The following is a 25,260-nucleotide window of genomic DNA, read 5'->3' as shown; positions in this document are numbered from 1 at the left end:
AACCCACCAGCCACTCCTCGGAAGGAAGGTTGGGCAATCCTACTTCCGTAGTGATACTGCTTCGGAAACCCAAGGAGGGGTCACTATGAGTCGGGGCCGACTCGAGGGCAAATAACAACAACAATAAAAAGGAAAGAACTACTGATACATACTATATGTTCAAGCCTCAAAAACATGATGCCAAGTGGAAAAATCCAATCACAAAAGAGACCACTTATTATATGATTTCATTTATATGAAATGTCTAAGAAAAGGCAAATTTATAGAGACAGAAAGTAGATTAGAAGTTGCTTGGGGCAGGGATTAACAGTTAATGGACATGAGGGATCTTAATGGGGTAAGGAAAATGTTCTAAAACTGATTTATACTGATGGCTGCTCAACTCTGTAAGTGTACCCACAAATCTGAATTGTACACTTGAAATGAGTGATCTATATGACACAGATATAATCTATATTACGCAAAATCAAATATGCCTCAGTAAAGTTATTTTTTTTAATTAGGGAATGAATGAAAATAAAATTAATGTAAAATGTGTGCAGTTTATGTATCTTCTATAAACAAGGTCAAAAATTAGAATGTTTGTATGTACTAAAGCAACAAAACAAAAACCCTACTAGTGTGATATAGATTTCCTGATGCTTAACTATTCTAGTACTCTTGGAACAAACCCGATTAGGTTACAGTACATCATTCTTTTAATATAAAGCTGTATTTATTTTACTATTTTTAACATAAAAGTTTTGTATTTATGTGCTTAAATGAAATTGCCTTAAAGACTTCTTTCCTATTATCTTTGTCAGATTTCATACCAATGTGATATTGCTTCAAAGTGAATTGTAATGCTGTCTATATTTTTGTGTGTGCTATGGAATAATTTCTAAAGTACACGAATTGCAAAATCTTTCTAGAGGATAATTTCATACTATGTTTCAAAATATTTAATGTGCATGAGCCTTGATCTAGCATTTCCATTTATAGCGAAAATATTTACAGTGATTCTGGGTAGCAGAAGTGCTGAAGACCTTTATTTAATTTTTGTACTTATTTAAATAGTTTCCTGCAATGAGAGTTTAAAACAAAATTTGAAATGACGATTATGGTTCCAAGGAACTCCGGTGGTGCTGTGATTAAGACATCTGGCTGCTAACTAAAATGTCAGTGGTTCAAACCCACACAAAAAGAGAGATGAGGCAATCTGGTTCCATAAAGATTTACAGCCTTGGAAACCTTATGGGGCAGTTCTACTGTACTACAGAGTTGCTATGTGTCAGAATTAACTCTATGGCAGTGGGTTCAATTTTTTTTTATTATGGTTTCACCAAATAAGAGGGATGATACATTACTCGATATTTTCATAGACTATTGTTTAGGAGCTCTGGTGGTGCAGTGCGTAAGGTATTTGACTGTTAACCAGAAGGCTGGCGGTTCAAACCCAGTAGCCACTCCTTGGAAGGAAGACTGAGCAATCTACTTCCGTAGAGATACTGCCTGGGAAACCCAAGGAGGGATCGCTATGAGTAGGGACTGAGTCAAGTCCAGCTCATGGTGACCTTATGCAAGCAGTTTAACTGCTCCATAGCGTTTCCAAGGCTGTGACTTTTCAGAAGCAGATGGCCAGACCCATCTTCTGAGGTGCCTCTCGGTGGGTTTGAACAGTCAAATTTTTTGCTAATCTTCAGGCCCTTAACTATTAGTGCTAACCCAGGGACTCTTTTTGATAGACTAGACCTATATAAATATCTGGATCTATAGTTTTTTACAGGAGTCCTGGGTATACAAACAGTTAGGTGCTCAACTACTCACTGAAAGGTTTGCAGCTCTACTTTCCCAGAGGCACCTGGGAAGACAGACTTGACAATCTGATTCCGAAAGGTCACAACCCTGAAAACCCTACAGCAGTCCCACTTTGCACACATGGGGTCACCATGAGTTGGAATCAACCCAACAGCAACTAACAACAGCAACATGGGTTTGTTTGTTTGTTTGTTTAATGGGGAATCTTTCACTACATTTAAACTTCTAAGTATTAGACCTGCTCTAAGGTAATTTAAAAGTACGTACTTTCCATTTATATCTCCACATTATTTGTCTACATGGCATTTTCTTGTTTTTTAATCTCACCTACATTTGTTATTAAATCCTATTTTTCATTCCTTTTGCTTTATATTCATATTTTCTCACAATTTTTTCATGTTGGAATTACAAAATAAAACTTATCTATTTGAATTTTAAAGAAATACATCTTGGTTTTGTTTACTTTTGACTTCCTAATTTAATAATTTCATCTTTTAGTTTTACTAATGCTTCTACTTTTTTAAGTTTGATTTATTTTTCTATTTCTAGGTGCTTAAATTTAAAGTTTGGATTATTTATTTTCTGTTCAAAAAAAAAACCAAAACTCACTGTCATCGAGTCAATTGTCGATTCTGACTCACAGCAACCCCCATTGGGTTTCCAAGGCTGTAAATCTTTGCAGAAGCAGAGTGCCTCATCTTTCTTCCATGGTGTGGCTTACAGGTTCAAACTACAGACCTTTTATTAGCAGCCAAATGCCTTAACCACTATACCACCAGATCTCCTTATTTATTTTCTATATTTCTATTTAATTGTAACCAAAAAAAAAAAAAAAAAACCAAACCCACTGCCGTCAAGCTGGATCCAACTCATAGTGACCCTTCCTTGGGTTTCCTAGGCAGTTTCACTACATAAGTAGATTCCCCAACCTTCCTTCTGACGAGTAGCTGGTGACTTTGAACCATCAGCCTTCTGGTTAGCAGTCAAATGCCTTAGGCACTATGCCACCAGAACTCCCTTTAAAGATCAATATCCCAGGCATTAGTGAGCTGAAATGGACTGGTATTGGCCATTTTGAATTAGACAATCTTATAGTCTACTATTGCAGGAATGACAAATTGAAGAAGAATGGTGTCACATTCATCGTCAGAAAGAACATTTCAAGTTCTGTCCTGAAGTACAGTGCCTGTCAATGGTAGTCCTATATCTATATGCCCACAAAGAACACCAATTAATACTACATTAGTCAAATTTATGCAGCAACTACTAAAACCAAAGATGAAGAGATTGAAGATTTTTAGCAACTTCTGCAGTATGAAACTAACCAAACACGCAATCAAGATGTACTGATAATTACTGCTGACTGGAATGTGAAAGTTGGAAACAAAGAAGCATCGGTAGCTGGAAAATATGGCTTGGTGACAGAAATGACACTGGAGACCATATGACAGAATTTTGCAAGACCAATGACTTCTTTAAATACCTTTTGTCAACAACATAAATGGCATCTGTACATGTGGACCTCACCAGATGAAACACACAAGAATCAAATTGACTATGTCTATGGGAAAAAACAATAGAGAAGCTCAATATCATCAGTCAGAACAAGGCCAGAGACTGACTGTAAACAAACCATCAATTATTCATATGCATGTTTAAGGTGAAGCTGAAGAAAAATAAAAGAAGTCCAAAAAACCAAAAATCCAAGCCCACTGCCATCAAGTCAATTCTCATGCATAGTGACCCCACAGGGTTTCCAGAGCTATAAATCCTTACAAAAGCAGACTGACTTATCTTTCTCTCATGGAGCAGCTGGTGGGTTTGAACTACCAAACTACTGGTTAGCACCTCAATACCTTAACCACAGTGCCACCAGAGCTCCTTAAATAAGCCCATGAGAGCCCAAATATGACCTTGAGTACATCCCACTTGAATTTAGAGACCATCTGAAGAACAGATTTGACACACTGAACACCAGAGACCAGATGAGTTGTAGGATGACATCAAGAACATCTTCCATGAAGAGAGCAAAGAGTCATTTAAAAAAAGACAGGAAAGGAGCAACAGGTTAAAATGGATGTCAGAAGAGACTCTGAAACTTGCTTTTGAACAGAGAATAGGTAAAGCAAATAGAAGACATGATGAAGTAAAAGAGCTTAACAGAAGACTTCAAAGGGCAGGTCAAGACAACAAAGTAAAGTATTATAATAAAATGTGCCTGGGGTTAGAAAATCAAAAGTGAAGACCACGTTCAGCATTTCTCAAGCTGAAGGAACTGAAGAAAAAATTCAAGCCTCAAGTTGCAATATTGAAGTATTCTACAGGCAAAATACTGAGTGATGCAAGAAGTCATCAAAAGAAGATGTAAAGGATAAACAGAGTCACTGTAACAAAAATAATTAGACGGTATTCAACCATTTCAGGAAGTAGCATATGATCAAGAACCAAGGGTACTGAAGGAAGACATCCAAGTTGTACTCAAGGTTTTGGCAAAAAACAAGGCTCCAGGACTTGATGGAATACCCATTGAAATGTTTCAACAAACAGATTCAGCACTGGAGGCACTCACTCATTTATGCCAAGAAATTTGAAAGCAGCTACCTGGCCAACTGACTGGAAGAGATCATTATTTGGACCCGTTCCAAAGAAAGGTGATCCAACAGAATGCAGAAATTATGTAAAAATATCATTAATATCATAAGCAAGTAAAATTTTGCTGAAAATAGTTCAAACACTTTTGCAGAGGGACATCAACAGGGAACTGCCAGAAATGCAAGCCAGATTCAAAAGAAGATGTAGAACAAAGCATGATAACATTCTCCAGGAATTGGTCCCTTCTGACAACATGACCAAAGCACAAGAGATGAAATCTGGCCATACTTGCTTCTAAGGAGCATTCCAGATCTATTTCCTCCGAAATAGATTTGTTTGTTCTTCTAGTAGTCCATGGTACATTCAATGTTCTTTGCCAACATCACAGCTCAAATTTATTAATTCTTCTGCAGACTTCTTCATTCATTATCCAGCTCTCATATGCATATGAGGCAAATACCATGGCTTGGGTCAGGAGCATGTTAGTCTTCAAAGTGACACCTTTGCTTTAAGACTTTAGACGTCTTGTGCAGCAGATTTGCCCAATGCAATATATCTTGTTGGATCTCTTGACTGCTGATTCCATGGGCGCTGATTGTGGACCCAAGTAAATGGGAATCCTTGACAACGTCAAACTTTTCTCCATTTATCATAATGTTACTTCTTGGTCCAGTTGTGAGGATTTTCATTTTCTCTACGTTGAGGTATAATCCATACTAAAAGCTGTAGTCTTTGATCTCCATCAATAAGTGCTTCAAGTTTTCTTCACTTTCAGCAAGCAAGGCTGTGTCATCTGCATATCACAAGTTGTTAATAAGTTTTTCTCCAATCCTGATGTCAGGTAGAGTAAAAGGTCAGGGAAAAAAAAAAAAGGAGAAGACCCTCAATGAGATGGATTGACACAACGGCTGCGATGACAGGTTCAAGCATGGCAGATTGTGAGGATGATACAGAACCAGGCTGTGGTTTCACTGCCGTCAAGTCGATTTCGACTCATAGCAACCCCTCCTTGGGTTTCCAAGGTGGTATCTCTACAGAAGTAGATTGTCCAATGTTCCTTCCAAGGAATGGCTGTGGGTTTGAACTGCCAACTTTCTGGTTAGCAGTCAAATGTCTTAGGCACTATGCCACCAGGGCTCCCAAAAGCAAATTAGGATTATGAATTTTTATCTAAATATAGCTTTGGTTGGATTCTGTAATTTTGATAGTGCTTTCATTTTCATTGCATTCTCAATGTTTATAAATTTAGTTTTCAATTCTGACTTTTACTTTTACTGAAGGAATATCTGAAAGTTCAATTTTCAGTTACTGGGATTCCTGTTGCTGTTGGTGTTACTAGTTTTATTGCATCATGGTCAGTAAATGTGGCCCATACATTCTCTACCTTTTGAAATTAAGGTTTCTTTTCTATGGGCTGACCATGTCATGTACTGATCATTTCTTAAAAATGTTCCACAAACATTATTTTCTCCTAGTAGGGTAGAAAATTCAATAACTATTTCATATAAATCAAAGATGTTAACTATATTATTTCTTTCCTTTAGGCAGTTATTTATTTAGTATACTTGATCCGTTATATTCTTAGTGAAGTATGTTAATCTCCCATTATAATTCTAATTGGTCTAACTTCTTCCTGAAATTTTAACAAGTATGATCATATTTTTAAATGTAGTTATTGTTGTTTGCCGTCAAGTTGGACCTGACTCATAGCGACCCCTCCTTGGGTTTCCGAGGCAGTATCACTACAGAAGTAGATTGCCCCATCTTCCTTCTGAGGAGTGGCTGGTGGGTTTGAACAGTCAGCCTTCTGGTTAGCAGTCAAGTGCCTTAGGCATTATGCTACCAGAGCTCCTATATTTTTAAATACTGCCTCATTAATTAAAAGTTAAAGTTTATAGCAATGTATTCATTGTTTATTGTACCATTCATCAACCTAAAATGAATCTTATTTAATGACCTTTATATCATGATCAGTGTGTTGATTATAGGAATGTCAGTTTAATTAGCATGAATCTTTGGGAAAAAGAGCAGATAAATACAGCATAAAATTCACAGACAGATATTGTACATTTGTTATTTTAATAAAGGCAATGAAACTACTTCCTGAACATCTAAAGACTCAAGTACTATATACAGCCAGCTCTAACCCTCCTTTGACATTTTCCGGTGTTCTAAACTGCATTATTAATGCCACTGTTTACTACTCACTTCTCTCCATGAGTTTCCCTAGATCAAATTTGTTGATTGTCCACTGCACTATGGGATACAACTATAAGCCATAAGACATCACCTTTTACTATAAAGGCATGTGCTATACAGCTCTTGTTTTGTGACCCAACCTGTCTAATGTACTGAAGCACTGGGAAGATAGCTGTGATTGAGTTATAGAAGGATATGATAATACAAAAATTAAAAGATTAAAACGCCAATGTAATAGAAAGGGAAAGGAGCTGAAATTTTAATCTTTATTGGACTGCAGAGTGTATCTTCTCCATCTCAACCTACAAGGATTAGATTTTCCCCCCTTGAAGTCCCCAACAATACACATCTAAGTGGCCTCTAAAAGATTAGAATCTATGAATGTTCCTACCAACAGCATATGGAAGGAAAAAAAAAGAAACATTCCAAAGAGATTTTTTAGTTTTCTTTGTAGGCACTCTCTGAAATAGACTCCATAACCTGGTGAATTTTAGGACCACAGTCTCAAGGCACAGCTAACTCAACTGTCATAACATAGTTCACAAAGACAATGTTCTACAGCCTACTGTGGTGAGTAGTGACTAGGGTCATCTTAAATGCTAGCAAGTGGCCATCTAAAGCACAACTGTTGGTCTCTCCCTGTCTAGAGCAAAGAAGAGTGAAGAAAATCAAAGATGCATGGAAACAAAAAGTCCAAAAGACTAATGGACTATGCAAACCTCAGCCTCCTAAACTCTGAGATCTGAAGAACTAGATGGTGCTCAGCTACCACTACCAACTGCTTTGATAGGGATCACAATAGAAGGTTCTGGATAGAATGGGAGAAAAATGTGCAATAAAACTCAAAGCCTAAAAAAGACCAGGCTTATCAATCTGATAGAGACTGGTGCAAACCCCAAGACTGTGGCCCTTAGACACTCTTTGAACCAAAACCGAATTCACTGCTATGGCTCAACTTTCATCCAAACAAGGCCTATAAAGTTAGCAGTAATACTAGGGAGGTACACACTCCTTAGAACAATCAGCGATACAGAGATCAAAATAGCTCAGGGATAACTCACATAAGGCAAAATGGGGTAAGAAAGAAGGATGAATGGAAAGGGTAAACACAGGGAGGAACTATCAAGAGAACAGCTACATTGTGGGGACTGCAATCAATGTCATGAAACAAAATATACGTGAATTGTTGAATGGAAAACCAATTTTCTCTGTAAACTTCCTCTCAAATAACAATAAGAAGATTTTTAAACAATTAAAGTAATACACACAAACCACTTTTAAAAACCCAGAAGAAGAATGACCTATAAATTTGAGGAATTACAGTGACATTAACTCTAACGAGCAGTCATGGTGAAATAGAACAAAGAAGAGCAAACAGCACTGTCTTCTTATTCCCTTTGAAATAATCTGGGAAGTCTTCAAAGCTGTCTCAGCTATTTTATCAATTGACATCCATATTATCTGAAAAAATCAGAATTAAAAAGATGGTGGACTTGTAATTTTCTGAATAAAGTGTCAAAGTGTTCCTAATGTGTCCTCTTTGCTCATGTTCAGCCTCTTTCTTTGTTTCACAGGTTTTTCTGACAAGAAGGGAACATATTAGCAACAATGATTTATAGCCTCTGGGAAGAATCATGTTCTTCTCTGACCTCAGCCTACTTAGTTTTTGCAGACTTTATTTACATTATGGATATCCTAATTTAATAAATGAAAATTATATTACATGCCTAGCACCAAATAAGACCATGATATTAGTTAGTGGCAGGATCCTACAGTTACATCCTACAGCCAAATTTTCTACATAATTTATCATTAATGCGCCAAAAGCAGCTGTACAACACCCACTAAGGTAAAAAAAAAAGAAAAGAGAGAGAGAGAAAAGAAAAGAATCAAAGATAGTAAATGCATTTTTGTGCTTGGATTTCCATGCCTAACATTACATAAAAGTTTTATAGAAATGGTTTAAGCATTTATATTGACAATGAGACCATAAAAAGTAGTTTCAGTCCATGAAAGCCATTAAGCACATGTCATTTGCAACCATGGCTTCACATCAGACTCATACACAGAGATATTTTGTGTGTCACCCCAGAAGACTCCGACTGAGTAGATGTGGAGACAGGACAGTGTGTCTTCAAAAACTTTCCAACTGATTCTGTGCATAGCTGGAATTAAGAGTTACTTTCCCAAGCCTCCGAGTTGGAAGAGGCCTAAGAATTCAACCATTTCTTACCTTCTTCATTTTCTGGTAACTTCTTCTCAATGGTCCCCCAGTCAACCACCCCCTAAGCAACTCCATCAGATCTCACACACATCCTTAAACACAGTACATTTAAAGTTAATCTCATTCTGTCCCTACACATGCTCAACTTCCTACAGTAAACCTAATAAATCATATGACCATCCTCCCAGACATTTATGCCACAAACTTGGGAATTAAGGTCCCTCTACTTATATTATCGTCTTGACCATCTTCCTATTACAAATTTTTAAAATCTATCCCCTCATTTCCATCTCTATTGTTTTAAAACATTCCTTCATAACTTCTACCTAGATAAATGTTAAAAGTGTGCTACCTACTTTTTTTTTTTTTCTTTACAATCCTCTGGCTACAAATCTCATGTTGTCTGACTGCATCACTACACCACAACTACCCACTTAATTGCAGACATCACCCCATTCCTCAGGTCACTTCCCTCCACCCCCACCTGCTGGCTCACTGTCTCTTCACTACTATTTTTGTCATAATTCTTGGTTAATTCAATATCCATGTAGATAATCCCTCCAAATCTTTGGTCTTTTGGTTATCTCTTTTTCTGCACTCTACCTCAGAGCTTCACTGGCATGACCAGGCCCTAGACATAGTCATTACCAACAACTGCAGCTCCTCCATAATCCTGATTTTAAATACTCCATTCTTTGGCCCCTTCCTTTTCACTGCATTCCTGACAACTGCCCCACCTTCCAGAACCTTTTCATTATTTCTAACCTCCCTATTTGTCCACTTTTCTCTCCATACTCAGATGAAATCTGAGTCAGTCATTTTAATCCATTCTATATGTCCTCAACCCTTCTCTCACTCTTTCACTGTTATATATAAGCACAACTCTCATTAAACACAAACTTCTATCTCTTCCATGCTTGCCCAAACAAGTAGAACATATTAGGAGAAAATGCACACCTATGTTGATGGGTATCATCTTAATTCATGATCTCCAGCTTCAAGTGGGACCATAATGTTGACTAGAAGTCATACTCCAAATCCCTAGTCCATTCACTCTCCCATTCTCCTAGAAAATTATTTATACCTTCTGTTTTCAAGCCATCATCACCTCCTACCCCATTCTCACTCTCAATGACAACTTTGCTTCTTCCTATTTCTCTGAGAATAGAGAAACCATCATAAAACATTCTGCTAAGATTTTAAAACAAGATATATCTACTGTACCCATATATTCTGCCTTAACTCCTTGACAGTGAATGGATGGTTGAAAAACCCAGCTATTCAAGCAAATCACTCCAGCATTACAATCCTCTGCATCATTTTTTCCTTCTCTCCATCATACAAACGTGCAATTCTTTTCTCATCTCTTAAAACCCATCTTTTGAATAATCTTCTCTCTTCCATTCACAACAAAACTAAAAAAAGTTGTTTTTATTTTTTTCAATCTTTCTCCTCTCATTATCTTTTTTTTTTTTAATTTTTATTGTGATTTGGGTGAGAGCTTACAGAGCAAATGCATTTTCCATACAGTCATTCATACACATTTTGTTTCATGACTTTGACTGCAATTCCCCACAATGTAATAGCTATCTTCCCACTTCCTCCTTGTAGTTACCTCTTCCCTATGTCCTTCCCCCCCATGCACTCCTGCCCCCCTGAGCTATTTCCCTGTGCAAACACTGCCTTTCTGTTCGCCCAACATTGATCACTCCAAAGAGTGATCTACCTGATATATCTACCTGATATAAATGTTCATCCCATATGCCTGTCTATTGTTTGTCTGTAAGCCAGAGGAGTGAGTTCAGTTCCAGACCTGAAGGGTAACTAGAGGCCATAGTCTCAGGAGTCTCACCAGGCTTTCTCAGACCAGCAAATCTGGTCTTTTTTTTTTTTTTCTTTTTTTCTTTTTTAATGATTTTGAGCTTTGTTCCACATTGTTCTCCCACTCTACCCAAGATCTCCTGTGCTGATCCCCCTCCAAGTGGTTGACAGTGGACACCATCTAGTTCTTCTGGTCTCATGGTCATATAGGCTGAGGATCACATGGTTTACTGGTCCTTTGGACTAATTGTTTCCATGAGTCTTCGGTTTTCCTCATTCTTCTGGATGTCTCCTTTTGTTTTATTTTAAAGAAACTCCAACCAGACTCTCACAAAACCCTCTTGCCCACCATTCCTTCAAAATCACTCAGTTTGAGGTCATCATTGAACCTCCATGTTGTTAGATGCAGTTCACAGTCTCATCTTAATTGACCTATTAGCTGCATTTCACCTAGCTGAGTGCTCCCTCCCCCAAGAATATTTTCTTTACTTCCAGGTCACTATACTTCTTATTTTTCTCCCATTTATTCACTGTTCCTTCTCAGTCTCCTTTGGTAATTCCTCCTCATCTTCCTGACCTCTAACCAGCTGTCTGACTTCTTTTCTTTTCTATTTTCATTTGCCCCTTGGTTAGCTCATCTGGTTTCTTGGCTTCAAGCATCATTTATAGGCTGATGAAGGAGCTCTGGTGGCATAATGCCTAAGGCATTTGACTACTAACCAGAAGGCTGGTGCTTCAAACCCACCAGCCACTCCTCAGAAGGAAGACAGGGCAATCTACTTCCATAAAGATTTACTGCCTTGGGAACCCAATGGGGAGGGTCTCTATGAGTCAGAATCAGCTTGATGGCAGTGGGTTTTGTTTATAGGCTAATGGCTCCTAAATTTGTATCTGCAGTCCAGACCTCTTCCCTTAACCCCATGGAAGTATACCCAACTGACCACTCAAGGGTAACACTCTAGAAACCCTTCCTTCTTTACTCTACATCATGATTTTTTACACTAGACCCTACCTTTGACTTCTGTGCTGACTTCTTCCACCTAAAAAAAACAGCAATAAAAACTCTCGACCTAACTTCCCTCACCAGATGCTGTCCCATTTTTCTGCTCTCATCTGCAGAAAAACTCCTTGAAAGAAATTTATACTTACTGTCATCAATTCTTCTCTCCCCAATTCCTCTTAAGACCACTCCAATCAGGCTCTTGTTTCTACCACTCCACCAAAACTGTTTGTCAACATTACTTCCATCACTATATTACTAAAGGCAATGGTCTATATTCAGTCCTCATTCCACTTGACCTAATAGTTACATTTGGCACAGCTGTTTATTCCCTCATCTTTGATACACTTGTTTCCTTCATTTTGGCTTCCAGGGCACCACTCTTCCTTAGTTTCCTCCTTCGTTTCTGGTCCCTCTTTATTAGTCTTCCTTGTTGGTTCCTCAAATTCTCTCCAATCTCAGAATCCTGGAGAGTTTCAGGGCTAAGTTCCAGTCCTTCACTCCTCTATTCACACTACCTTCCAAGACGATCTCAGCCAGAGTAATTTTAAAATCACATATATATCAACAACTCTCACATCTATACTGCCAGTCCAGCATCTTCCTCAAACTCCAGACTCATATACTCAACTTCCTAGTCTATACCCCTATTTGGATCATGTCTAACTTAACCCATTTAAAACTGAGCTCCTAACCATTCCCCTCAAACTTGCTTCTCTTACAACCCCATTCTCTTGGTTCCTAAGGCCAACATCTTGGAATCGTTCTCCTGTCAGCTCTACCTTCAAGCTCTCTAGACTGTCACCAACTCTCACTATCACCACAGCCACCATTCAGGTCTAAGCCACCACTGTTCCTCATCTAAATTACTCCAAAAGCCTCATAACTGTCCTCCTGATTTCAACCTTATCCTTCTACAGTCCATTTTCTATAAGCCAGTCAGAGTGATCCTTTCTATGCCTAGGTCAGATATTTTATTTTTCCACTTAAAACTCTCTAATGGTTTTTCATCTTACTGACAGTCAAAGTCATATCCTCTAATAGGGCCTATGATCAGCCTGCTACCACCTCTCTGGTCTCACCTATGACTACTCTCTTTCCAACTCCACACAGCTCCACTGGCTCCGGGCTTATATTTGAACATGCCAGGCATGCTCCTGCCTCAAGACCTTTGTACCTGCTGTTCCCCTGTCTTTTCCCCCTGATATGCATATGCCTTGCCTCCGACTGCCTTTCTAATCTTAAAACATTAGCTTCTCAGTGATGCCATTCTAGTCCCCATTCCTCATTTTTTCCCTGCTTTATTTTTCTCCTTAGCACTTATTACCACCTAACATATTATATATTTATTTTATGTATTTTCATTTTTCCTTCACAAACATGTAAGTTCCAAAAGGCCAGCTTCTGTTATTTTCTGTTTTGTTCCCTGTTGGAGCCATAATGCTGTATCTAGGTATCTACAATAGCTAGAATAAAGCCTCTCACATAGTAGATGCTCAATTAACATTTGATGAGTAAATAATGAGTGTCCTTAATTGCAATCTCTCCAATGAAACTTTCAAGATTCCAGAATAATATAATTAAGAGATAAATTTGTTCACCTCAGCTTCAAGCTTAAAAGCTTTCATTGGGGCTCTGGTGCTGTAGTTGAGATACAGCAACCAGGCAAGTGACGTAAATGTGATAAGCAAATTGTATTGTATTGGCAGGGGGGAGACATAAAAAGTGGATTGTATGTGACCCACCTAAGGGAATTTAACTCAATTACTGTAAAATATTGTGCCTCCTGCTTGGCAGCCCCAATATATAGAATAAAGAACCATCTTCATAGTATGGCTTGGTAGGCACGAGCCAGCCCTATTATGTTTACTTCCTCCTGGGCCTTGTAACATTATAGAAAATGGACTGTGCATATCCACAAACTGGGTAGTTGCAATGTAACTGACCATGTGACTTTTTCATTATTAAATAATCAGACAAGGAAGCAAGGTGTCCCTGTTGGCACAGTCAGAAATTTTATCTGAAACCCAGATGTTCGAACCGGATAACTAAACTTGCTAAACACAGTTTTTATAACTATATGAGGTCATTGTACTTGAGTTTCAGGATGACATGATTGGGAATATAAAAACTGGGTGATCTCCCATTCAGTGATTCCACTCTGTCAGGTCCTCACCCTGGATAGGAAGAACATCATTGCCACCAACCTGAGATATGTCCCACGAGGAACTGAGAGACATAAGTACCTGTACTCAGTCCAAAGTCTCTTGGTATGTTTCGCCAAGAATGGATCTTTGGGATCATCACATTACAGTGAACTTCTCTCAAGATTCCTGGTTCAGAGTGCTACAACTCAGCCCTCAGTATGACTTTGACAATGACATACTTCGACTTCTGTGATCTTACAGTGTTTATTAGGCAAGACTCCAGTCTCAATATTCCCAACACACACTCCATTTACTTACTGCTTCCAAAAATCCATTTTCTCTCCTGCCTTAAACCAACAACAAAAGCAAACAAACAAAACCAAGCCAGTTGCCATCAAGTCAATTCCAACTCATGGTGATTCCATGTGTGCAGAACAGAATTGCTCCATAGGGTTTTCAAAGTTGTGACCTTTCAGAAGCAGGTCACCAGGCCTGTCTTCCAAGGTGCCTCTGTGTGAATTCCAATGATCAACCTTTTGATGAGTAGTCTAGTGCTTAACCATGTGTGCCAACCAGGGTTCCTTCTCCTGTCTCAGGATGTTGTAAATTGCTTCCTACTCACATCTGCTAGGCAAACTGTCACACCTCAACATCAAGATTTCTGGTAAGCCTCTGCAGATCCACTCAAGCCAGTTAATTACTTCTCTCTTCCTGCACTGTATCCAGTTTACATCCCCCTTTCTGTATTTATTTCATTAATTTCAATTATTGTTTTATCTCAATTCCATAGGGGCAATAACCATGTCTAATGTGTCTTTGAGTCACTGATGGCCTAACCTCGTATTGGCCACTAAGAGGCACTCAGTGGATGCTGTTTGAAGTTAACCTAATTATAATTAGAAAAGAGTGCTCAGATCGGTGTGGCTAGGGTACCCCATTGCTGTCCAGTTCACTCAGACTTATAGCAGCCTTACAGGACAGAACAGAACAGCCACACAGAGTTTCCAAGACTGCAACATTGACGGAAGCAGACTGCCACATCTTTCTCCAGCAGAGTGGCTGGTGAGTTCAAACCACTGACCTTTTGGTTAGCAGCCAAGTGTTTAACCACTGTGCCACCAGGGCTCCCATGGCTAGGGTAAGGACTATTTAAGAGTTGGAGGTGAGAGGCAGGGAAGAGAAAAAGAAAACAGGAGAAAAGATCCAAGTTATATAACAACATTTTTTTCATATTTCATATAAATAAAGGTAGCATCATAAATAATGTTACAATAAATCCTTATTTCCTGATGCACCCTAAAATTTGCCTAAGGCATTTGACTGCTAACCAGAAGGCTGGTGGTTCAAACCCACCAGCCACTCCTTGGAAGGAAGGTTGGGCAATCCATTTCCATAGTGATACTACCTCGGAAACCCAAGGAGGGGTCGCTATGAATCAGATCTGACTTGACAGCAGTGAGTTTGGTTTGGTTTTGGTTTAGTATACATGACTGATAACAGTGAGATAACTTGAGTTCCTACACTGTACAGTGCACCATCTATGAGATAACTCAACAGAATATTTACATTCTCACTAACACAAATTATTAAGAAAAATACTAAGATTCTCAAAAAATAAATTGGCATATGGTAGAAAATAAACATAGAAATTTCACATAAGAGGAAACACAAGCAGGACTAAAATATTAAAAATGTTTGGTCTTACCAACGAAAAACAAAACAAATACAAGCTGAAACAACAACCAGGCAACCACTTAAAACCTGTTAAATTAGCAAACCTTTTTGTTCAAATTATACCCCTTAATTCTACCAGAAGTATCACTGGGTGGCACAAACTGTTAAGCTCTCAGCTGCTAACCGAAAGGTCATCAGTTTGAACTCACCCAGAAGTGCCTTGGAAGAAAGTCCTGGAGATCTACTTCAGGAAGGTCACAGCTATTGAAAATCCCATGGGGCACAGTTCTACTCTCACATATGGTCTCACCATAAGTCAGAATGGACTCAATGTCAATTGGTTGTTTTTTGTTTCTTTTTGTTTTTTAATGCTTTTTAATGTTTTTTATCACTATTTATTAGCAGTTTGTCCCTGGACAAGTTATTTAATCCATGTGTCCTGTTGACATGTAGCAGGACTTACTAGTATAGATTTACTTGAAAGCAATTTGAGCACATTGTTGATAATTTATCATTAAGAAACTTTCTCAAGAGGAGGAGGGCTACTATAGACATCACAGTGAACCCTCCTTGGGTTTCCAAGGCAGTATTACTACAGAAGTAGATTGCCCAACCTTCCTTCTGAGGAGTGGCTGGTAGGTTTGAACCGCCATCCTTCTGGTTAGCAGTCAAATGCCTTCACCACTATGCCACCAGAGCTCCTAGAGTAATTTATAGTAATGAGAAATTAGAAACGCTCAAAAGAAATGGTGAGGTAAAAAAAAAAAAAAAAGTATACCCATTTTTTAGAATATTACATAATTGCACAATGATTGTTCATTATTGTGAAATAATAAAAAATTATAATAGTAATAGTAATAATGGCTGCCATTTATTGAAAATTCATTATGTGTCAGGCACTATAGAAAGTACTGCACATGCATCATAAATGCTAGTATGGGATTGCCAAATTTAGTAAATAAAAATACAGGACACTCAGTTCAATTTGAATTTCAGAGCCACAACAGATAAATATTTAGTATGCGTATATTCCATTCAATATTATACACTGATTATCTGAAATTAAAATTGAGTTAAGTATCCTATATTTTACCTGGATACTAGCAATCCAGATACTAGCAACCCATTTTACTGATAAGGAAGCTAGGACACATGGATTAAATAACTTGTCCAGGGACAAACTGCTAGTAAATAGTGATAAAAAAGCTAAGTTTACCAAAAAAAAAAGTAGAATAGAAAATTTTGTCTACAAATAGTTACAAATAGGTAAAACACATGCATGCCCATGGGCCAGGGTAGAAAGGAAATGTGGCAGGTGACACTACTGTCAACAACATCCATTTACTGAGCACTCGTTCTGGACCCTGTGCTGCAACAACCTTAACAACTGTGCACCTCTATTTTAGAGATGAATAAAATGAGACCTTAAATACCTTCTTCTCAAGATTGCCAAGCTAGGGAGTGCAGGCTCAGAGTTTAACTCTAAAGCTCTTGCTTATTCCACTACAGTATGTTGATTTCTTGGGTGAGTTGTTTTGTTTATTGTCTTCTTCTAGATAGAGTTCTATCAATGTTGATACAAAACTTTTTGTGTGATAAAGGCATGGAGAAGCGCACATAAATATTTCAAGGGGAAAAGCAAAACCTGGTCTTTGGGGTTTGCTTTAGTCCAAAGCCATTTCTAGAGCCAACTAACTCAATGAAACACTTGCAACAAAAGGTTGTGATGCCCATTTATGGCTGCAAGGAATATCAGTTATCATAGTGAAAACTTTTTCACAACTCATACTGTGATTTCATTTGGATCACAGTTGCCGCCAAATCGACTTTCACTCATAGCAACCCCAAGTGTATCAGAATAGAACTGTGCTCCATAGGGTTTTTCAATGATTTTTCAGAAGTCAATTGTCAGACCTTTCTTCCAAGGTACCTCTGCATGGATTTGAACTTCCAGTCTTCCAGTTAGCAGCCAAGCACCAAGCAAGTTAAACCTTTGTACCACCCAGGGACTCCAAAACTACATACTCTGTACATAATCTTTTAAAAATGAGACTGCTCTCTCACTTAATTCTTCTCATGAAATTCTTCCTATTTCTCTATACACTTTGGTGTGTGAAAGCAGTGACACAGTCGGACACTTGTATGCCAATGTTCACTACAGCACTTTTCACAATAGCCAACCAAACCAAACAAAACAAAACTCACTGCTCTCAAGTCAGATCTGACTCATAGTGATGCCTGCTAGAGTTTCCGAGGCAGTATCACTACAGAAGTAGATTGCCCAATCTTCCTTCTGAGGAGCGGCTGGTGGGTTTGAACCGCCAGCCCTCTGGTTAGCAGTCAAATGCCTTAGGCACTACGCCACCAGTGCTCCCATAATAGACAATGGGTGGAAATAACCAAACTGTCCATCAACTGATGAATGAATAAAGAAAGTGTAGTGTATATATGCATTGGATAATATTACTCTGCCATACCCCACTGACATCGACTTAACTCTGACTCATAGTGACCCTACAACAGAACTGCCCCCATAGGATTTCGAAGGCTATAAATCTTTACAGAAGCAGACTGCTTCATCTTTCTCTTATGGAGCAGCTTTGGTGTGTTCAAACCACCAACCTTCTAGTTAGCAGCTGAATGCCTTAACAACTGCACCACCAGAACTCCTCAAAAAAAAAAAAAAAAAATCATTGCGATCAAATCAATTCCAACTCATAGAAACCCCTGTTAGGTTCCTAAGACTGCAAATCTTCACAGAAGCAGACTGTCCCATCTTTCTTCCATGGAGTGGCTGGTGCATTCAAACCACCAGCCTTCTGGTTAGCAACCAAATGCTTTAACTGCTACACCACCAGAGCTCCTTTTAGAGCTGTCCTACTCTGTCATAAAGTCCTGATGCATGCAAGAACGTGGATGAACCCTGAAAACATTACGCTGAGTGAAATAAGTCAATCACAAAAGGCAAATAATGCATGATTTCATGAATATGAAACAGCAAGAATACATACACACAGACACACACGCACACACAGAGGTTACCAGGGATGGGAAGGACAGGGAAGGGTGTAATCACTGTTCAGGTAGCGCTGAGTTCTTGCTTATGGGGATGGACAATTTGGCAATGGACATTGTTGATGATTGCACAACATGACTGATGTAATTGGTTTTGTTGAATTGTACACTTGAAAAATGTTAAACTGGCAAATGTTGTGCTTTCTATATTTTTAAAACAATTTTTTAAAAATAATTCAGTTAAGAAGTGATTATGTTTTTTTTTTCTTAAGACCACCACATCAGAAAATGTATGCACACACAAAACCTCAAAAGGACCAGTATGCTCTCTGTACCAGAACAATGCCTATGCTCTATACATAACAGGAACTTTTAAGGTGATTTCTCTTAAGTGTCAGCTTAACTTTCCCTTCATGACAGCCCACATCAAAAAGTTTATGCTTTTGATTGTTCTGAAGAACCAGCTGGCCACAGGGCTCACTGTGATGCCTTTACCACAATTTGCTTTTGTTTTTCCCACTTGATAATTACCCTCATGACTAAACCACTCACTGGTCCATGTAGAGGAATCCCACAGAGATGAAAACACACTTGTTTAAATAAAATATTTATGAAGAAGCTCTTAAATGTCACTGAAGTAAATGCAAATTAGATCTTCACATATTGTGCCTTCAATATGCCACTCATTCCTTAGAAGACTCGTTATTTCCTGATTGCAATTAACATTAATTTTTTTAAAACTAATCCCACTGTGCATAATCACACCCAGTGTCAATTCAGAAAAACCCAGTTCTTGAAGATTGATTCTCTTCTGACTATCTTTGAAAATTTGAATTAGAGCTGATACTTCATTTCAATGAATAGGAGATTTTCCTTAGAAACTCTATTTAATTATTATTTTACATGCACATTTTCTAAGAAGAGGTTTCACTATAATTCAGCACAAGGTGACATTACAAAGGCTGCACATTCTACCCTTTTCATGAAATACTATCTGGGCAAGATTTTCTCACTATGTTCTTTTTTCTTACAAACTGGATGGACATCATAGTCTCATGATAATTTTAAAGAGTCCTCAAATAAAAAGATGGGATAAAACTGTCAAAATAAAGTTAACAACCAGTTGACAGGGATACTAAGTGTCCAAGAGTACAAGTCAAAGTCCCTGGCTTTTGATACCATCTTTCGTAATTTTGCAAGAAAGGTGAGCTGAGGTGGAAAGAGTTAAGTGGATTCATCATTCACCTGATGGTCTTGAGAGCTGCTCTCCACCTGGCTGGACATGAACATCAACAGAGGAACTTTAAAAAATACTGATTCCAGGCTCCACCCCAGAGATCCTGATTTCTTTAGTCTAGGGAAGAGCCCAAGCATCGGTAGTTTTTTTAAAATTTGTTTCATTTTTATTGTGTATTTGTTAGAATTCCCTAAGTGTTTCTAATGTACAGCCAAATCTGAAAACCACTGGTCTTCAAAAAGCTACTCCTTACAGAGTAATAGTCACGTGTAGAGAGGAGTCACTGGTGATGAGTCATAGGTTCTGCTTCATAATCTGATGTGGTGAACATTATCTAGGCCCTGGGTACAGACACTGAGAGGATGCAGAAAAAGTCTCCAGAAACACAAGGTTGGATATGGAAAACCTGGGTAACAGAATCCATATCTAAAATACTGAGCTGAATCCTTAAAACTACATTGAGTTTAACCTACGCTTATGGATTAAAACCATTTTGCAAGTCCAGAATCCAGAAAGTAGGTCTAAGGGTAAGCTCTTGTGAAAAAGACCTAGGATATTTTCATTGATGTAACTCCTAAGTTCTTAGTGTATGTGATAAGGCTACCTAAGCAGTTACCTTGATTTAGACCAAACTTTTTTTTTTTTTAAAAAGTGGAACTTATGGTCTTGGGCTAGTTTACCTTCCTGCACTCACATATACCAATCTCTTTTAACATTGCTTCTCAAACTTTAATGGGCCTATAAATCACCTGGGATTCTGTTAATACACAGATTCATGTTCAGTTGGTCTGGGGAAAGGCCTGAGATTCTGCATTTCTAACAAACTCCTAGATGCTGCTCATGCTGCTGGTCCACAGACTACCACTTTGAGCAGCAAGGTTTTAGAAGAGTTATGAGGATTAAATGAAATGACCCACATAAAATGCTTCACACAAACATGTCTGGTACTCTACCAAAGGAAACACTTATATGAGGAAAACAATAAAACGTACTTAAAACCTAGGAATCGTGGGAAACTTTTTTTTTTTTGCAAGTATGGATATCATGGGTCTAGAACTTAAGAGAGGTATCGGCTAGTAGCCAAAACTATGTAATAAAGGAAAGAGATGAGACTGATTATTTTGACTGCAAAAAGCAAAATCAAGATTAATGACTGAAAGTTAGAGAGCTTTAAATTCCATACAAGAATAAACCTTCTAACAATAAATACTGTTCTGCAACCAAATGAGAGACAGTGATGTCCTCAGTCATAAAATATGAGCATAGACCAAAACCAAAAAAAACCTCACTGCCATCAAGTCATTTCTGACTCATAGAAACCCCCATTTGGGTTTCTGAGTCTGTAAACCTTTACGGAAGTAGGTCACCCCGTCTTCCACAGAGAGGATGGTGAATTTGAACCACTGTCCTTCCAGTTAGCAGTCAAGTGCCTTATCACTACACCACCAGAGCTCCTTGAGCAGAGACCAGTTGATGTTAAATAAGGCATTCATGCTTCAGGTCATTGTTGAGCTACAAGAAAGCTTGGTGATCTAAGAAGAATTACATACTTAATATGGACAAAAACAATTAAAAATACAATAGAAACCTCTGTATTTATCTCCCATTCCAACCCTGATCCTCCCAGAGTCTTCACCTACTCAGTAAATGGAGTTTGTTATGTCCAAAGCCTTGGAATCATCCTTAACTCCTCTCTTCTCTCACCCCCCCACACCCATTCTCCATCAACAAATTCTAGAAGCTGAACCTTCAACCTCTGTCCATATTCTGATTACTTCTCACCACCTCCATCACAACAACCCTGCTTCAAGGCACTATCCTCTCTGTCTGGATAACTAAAACAGCCTTCTAATAGGTCTCTAACTCTTCCACAGTCTTTTCTCAACCCAGCAGCCAGAGTGTTGTCATCTCTGTTCCGAATCTTCTAATGGCTTATCGCATTCAGAGTAAAAACCAAAGTCCTTATAATGGTTTATAAGACCCTATATAATGTGCCTCTTCCAAGCACTTGACCATATTTCTTATTACTTTCATCTCTCATTCTTCACAGACACCCCTGAAGTCACCGGTCCTTGAATCACATCAAGAATGCCCCTACCTTAGGACCTTTGCACTTGTTCTTCCCCCTGCCTTGAAGGATATTCTCTGACATCTACAAGTTTATGTTCTACATCACCAATATGTGAAACAACAAAATGGTACCCAAAAGAAGTATTGCAATTTCTTTCACACTCAGCTTATCAGTAATTAACTTTCCACATGTTGGGATAGATCATAGACTAGGTGAGGCATTCCAATTCTAATTGTGAATTACCCTTGTGTTTTAAAATCATAGTTTCATCAAATCCTCTGTTAGTGCCAAGTGAGGAAAGACTCAGTGCTATACTCCCCCGTCAGAGCATTACAACTGCATGGGCAAAGAATAAACCTTCTGATGACTTAGGCCACTGGCCTATGACCCAGCTTTACTCCACCTTTGAAAAAATTAAAGATTCTAGATGCAGTGCAACTCTGGTGTCCACAAGGGATTCCATCTGTTTTTCTTCTTTTAAAACCAAACTTCCTTATTTGAGTCTGTGTGGGCAGCCATGGATGGACAATGGCCAAAGAAAGCTGGAGCATGACATTCAGGTGGATTCACTTGCAGAAAAGAAAGTCACCCACTTGATAGAGACAATTGTCTCTAAGGACCTATGTCCCAGGACTGCTGTGCATGGTTGCTCAGACTCACATGATATAATGAGAGGGGTGCCATTTATATAGTGCTATACAATGCAGCTACTCCAGCCATTCAGGCTTTAGGGCCCAGAGATTAAAGCCATACCTGGCAATGAACAGCCAAACAGCTTTAGAGAGATGGAAATAAATACATGAGAAGAAAGAATTAATGTAGGCAAGGAGAGGAAAGAAATGAGGTCTGAGCTGAAGTGCCCTAGGGGAGAAAGAGCACTTCGGATGTTGTCTTTGGCCTTATTTTCTCTCACCTTACACTCAGAGGCCCCCTCTTCCACCACATCTCATAAGCAGGCTACTTCCTAACATCTACCAAAGACCCAGAGGGACAAAAAAACAAACCCATTGCTGTCAAGTCTCTGACTCATGCCAACCCCACGTGTTACAGAGCAGAACTGTTCCATTAGGTTTTCTTGGCTGTAATCTTTTCAGAGGCAGATGCCTTCTTCTGTGGCACCACTGGGTGGGTTTGAACCATCAATCTTTAGGTTAATAGCCAAGAGTAAACTGTTTGTGCCACCCAGGAACCTTGAGGGGCATAGGGCTACCTCAAAACCTGTGCCCTACTTTGGAAAAGCAGAGCAGTGCTTTCAAGAAGCAAGGCAGTCTCTTATCTAGAGATATTTCTTAGTAAGAAATGAGATTTGTCTCTTGTGAGGAATCTCCTCTGTGACTCTTCTTCAGGAGCTGGCCAGTGAAAAGTCTAATGAGAACCTGAGAACATGGAATCCAGCCTCTGAACTATAAGAGGCAGAAAATGTGCCAAAAAGATGTGGAGTGTTAAACATGTGATTCAGTGATAGGCCTCATCCATCCTCTCTTGTAAAGCCAATGCTTATGTGGGATAACAACGTGAACTGATGGCATAGTCACAGGCAAGGAAGTGGAGCATTTCAACACTAAAACTTAACCTGGATGAAACATGTTAAATAACATTTTTGTCCCTGCTGCTTAAGGACATAACTTTACCCACTGAGGACATAATCCTGGAACTCCAGTTCATGAGACGAGGCACTCTGATTCATATTTGCAGTCTATTCAGCACATCACATCCAGCAATGAGCCACACACAGGCTGAACATTAAACCTCCAGGGAAATCATTTGGGATCAACAGTATTTCTCAACTTAATTCTCTGCTTTGAAGTAACAATTTAGTGATCAACTGATAAACGTAACTAATGGAACCACAAGCAAACGAGGAAATAAAAACGTTCTTGTGTAGGTAAAATCTGATATAAAACTTTAACAGGTGACTTCGCTTCATCCCACAGGCCCATTTTGAGTACACCCTCCAGGATATTGCTATTTAAGTCAGACCCAGTGTGAATTTCTTTATGAATCAAATAATTCTCTAATTTTTCCTTTAGTTACATGGGTTTTCCTATAATGGATTTACTTAAAAGGAGGTAAACTCATACTGGATAATGTGCACAGCAATAGCTCATTTTCAGTATTTATGCATAAGTGTAGTAAGGGAAAGGGCCATTTTCTAATCCCATCTTTAACAGTGCAATCACAACGCTTTTTTGTCGCAAGCATTTTCGTTGGGAGAAGATTTGAGAAAATTATTTCTCCAAGTGAGAAAAGCATCTCCAGAAAATGAGAAGGAATGTGTCTTCCAGCGACCAGTTGTGGATGTTAAGACGTGAGAGAAACAGGGCCCTTGAGAAAAACAAATGGCTCCTCTAAGCTCCCTTCCCCCAATCTTAATTGGTCAAATGCCAAAATAAATGAACTTTCCAAAGTTAAGAACTTCCCAACTTTGACTAGGGATAAACTGTAGGTGCACAAAACATAACTGGCGAGGCCACGCACCCCGGTGTGCCTGGAAGGGACAGCTAACCCAGCGAGCGCTCAGGCCGCCTCTGCGCCGGGCGACCCGTGGGGAAGGTTCAGGCCTGGCTGCCCAAGACCTGGCGCTCCCTGGCCCCGGCCCTGGCCCAACGCGGGATCCTGACCCTCCCTTCTCACCTAAGACCAAGGAAAGGAACTGGGAGATCCGGAGCGAAGATGATGAGCTCCCAGTGGAATCCAGATCAACTTGGGGCTGTCCTCAACTCCCAACTTCCCAGAGTTTCCTCCGGCCTCTTTTCCTTTCCCACAGCTCTGGAGGCCGCCGCGGCCTCCCTTTACCCGGAGCGCAAAGACCTGAAAGTGGAGCGCGGAGCTCGGGAGCCGCCCCCAGGAACCCCCGCAAGAGGAGCGCAAGTGGCGGGCGTGGTTCCTCCAATCTTGCCCCAGCCCACTCGGTCGGCCTCCGCGAAGCAGCCTCCACGCAGCAGCTTCCTTAGCCCGGGTCCCCGCCAGGTTCCAGCATCAGGCCACGATGCGCTGGACCCTGATCCCCGCCTGTGGCTCGGTGGCCGCCGCCCCTCAACTCCAGTCCGCGTTCCTGTTCTGCCTCAGGCCCTGCCGCGGCCCCACTCCCAGCCCCGGGCCCTCGGGTTGCGCCTGGTGTCGGCGGCACTCACCTGGGTCGCGGAGCCGGGGTCTTGCGCGGTCCCGCAGGTGGTAGATGAAATCCTGGCAGCTGTCGTGCTCCAGGGCCCCACGGGCACAGAGCTCGGCCAGCAGCTGCAGCGCCTGGTGACAGAGCGCGTCCCTGGCCCCGGGCATCGCCCCCCCGCATCCTCGGACCGCGCCGGGCAGGCGGGCGCGGGAGACAGCCCTCCGCCTGCCAGCTCGGAGCCGCCGCCTCCGGGCCGTCCGCGCTGGCCGCCAGGGACCCGCCGAGAAATAGCCTGAGCCCAAGCTCCAGCCCTAGCCGGCCTGGTCTCCCACCGGTTGCATGCAGCTCTTCGCCAGCCGGTCGGTAGGGCT

General features: G+C 39.9%; 1 protein-coding gene across 1 annotated transcript in view; it reads right to left on the bottom strand.

Annotated features, from left to right (window-relative positions):
* SYT9 (synaptotagmin 9) overlaps positions 1-25,056 on the bottom strand; it is a 213,628-nt gene extending 188,572 nt beyond the window's left edge. The window contains exon 1 of the mRNA XM_007956590.2: positions 24,912-25,056. Coding sequence (XP_007954781.1) covers positions 24,912-25,056 — 145 coding nt within the window. The remainder of the gene's footprint in view (positions 1-24,911) is intronic.
* Between the last annotated feature and the right edge of the window lie 204 nt (positions 25,057-25,260).

This window comes from Orycteropus afer, unplaced genomic scaffold, assembly GCF_000298275.1.
Source record: "Orycteropus afer afer isolate SDZICR_OR568_19922 unplaced genomic scaffold, OryAfe1.0 scaffold00014, whole genome shotgun sequence".
Lineage (NCBI taxonomy): Eukaryota > Metazoa > Chordata > Mammalia > Tubulidentata > Orycteropodidae > Orycteropus > Orycteropus afer.
The sequence above is the reverse complement of the archived record's forward strand: the minus strand, read 5'-3'. Positions and strand labels throughout refer to the sequence as shown.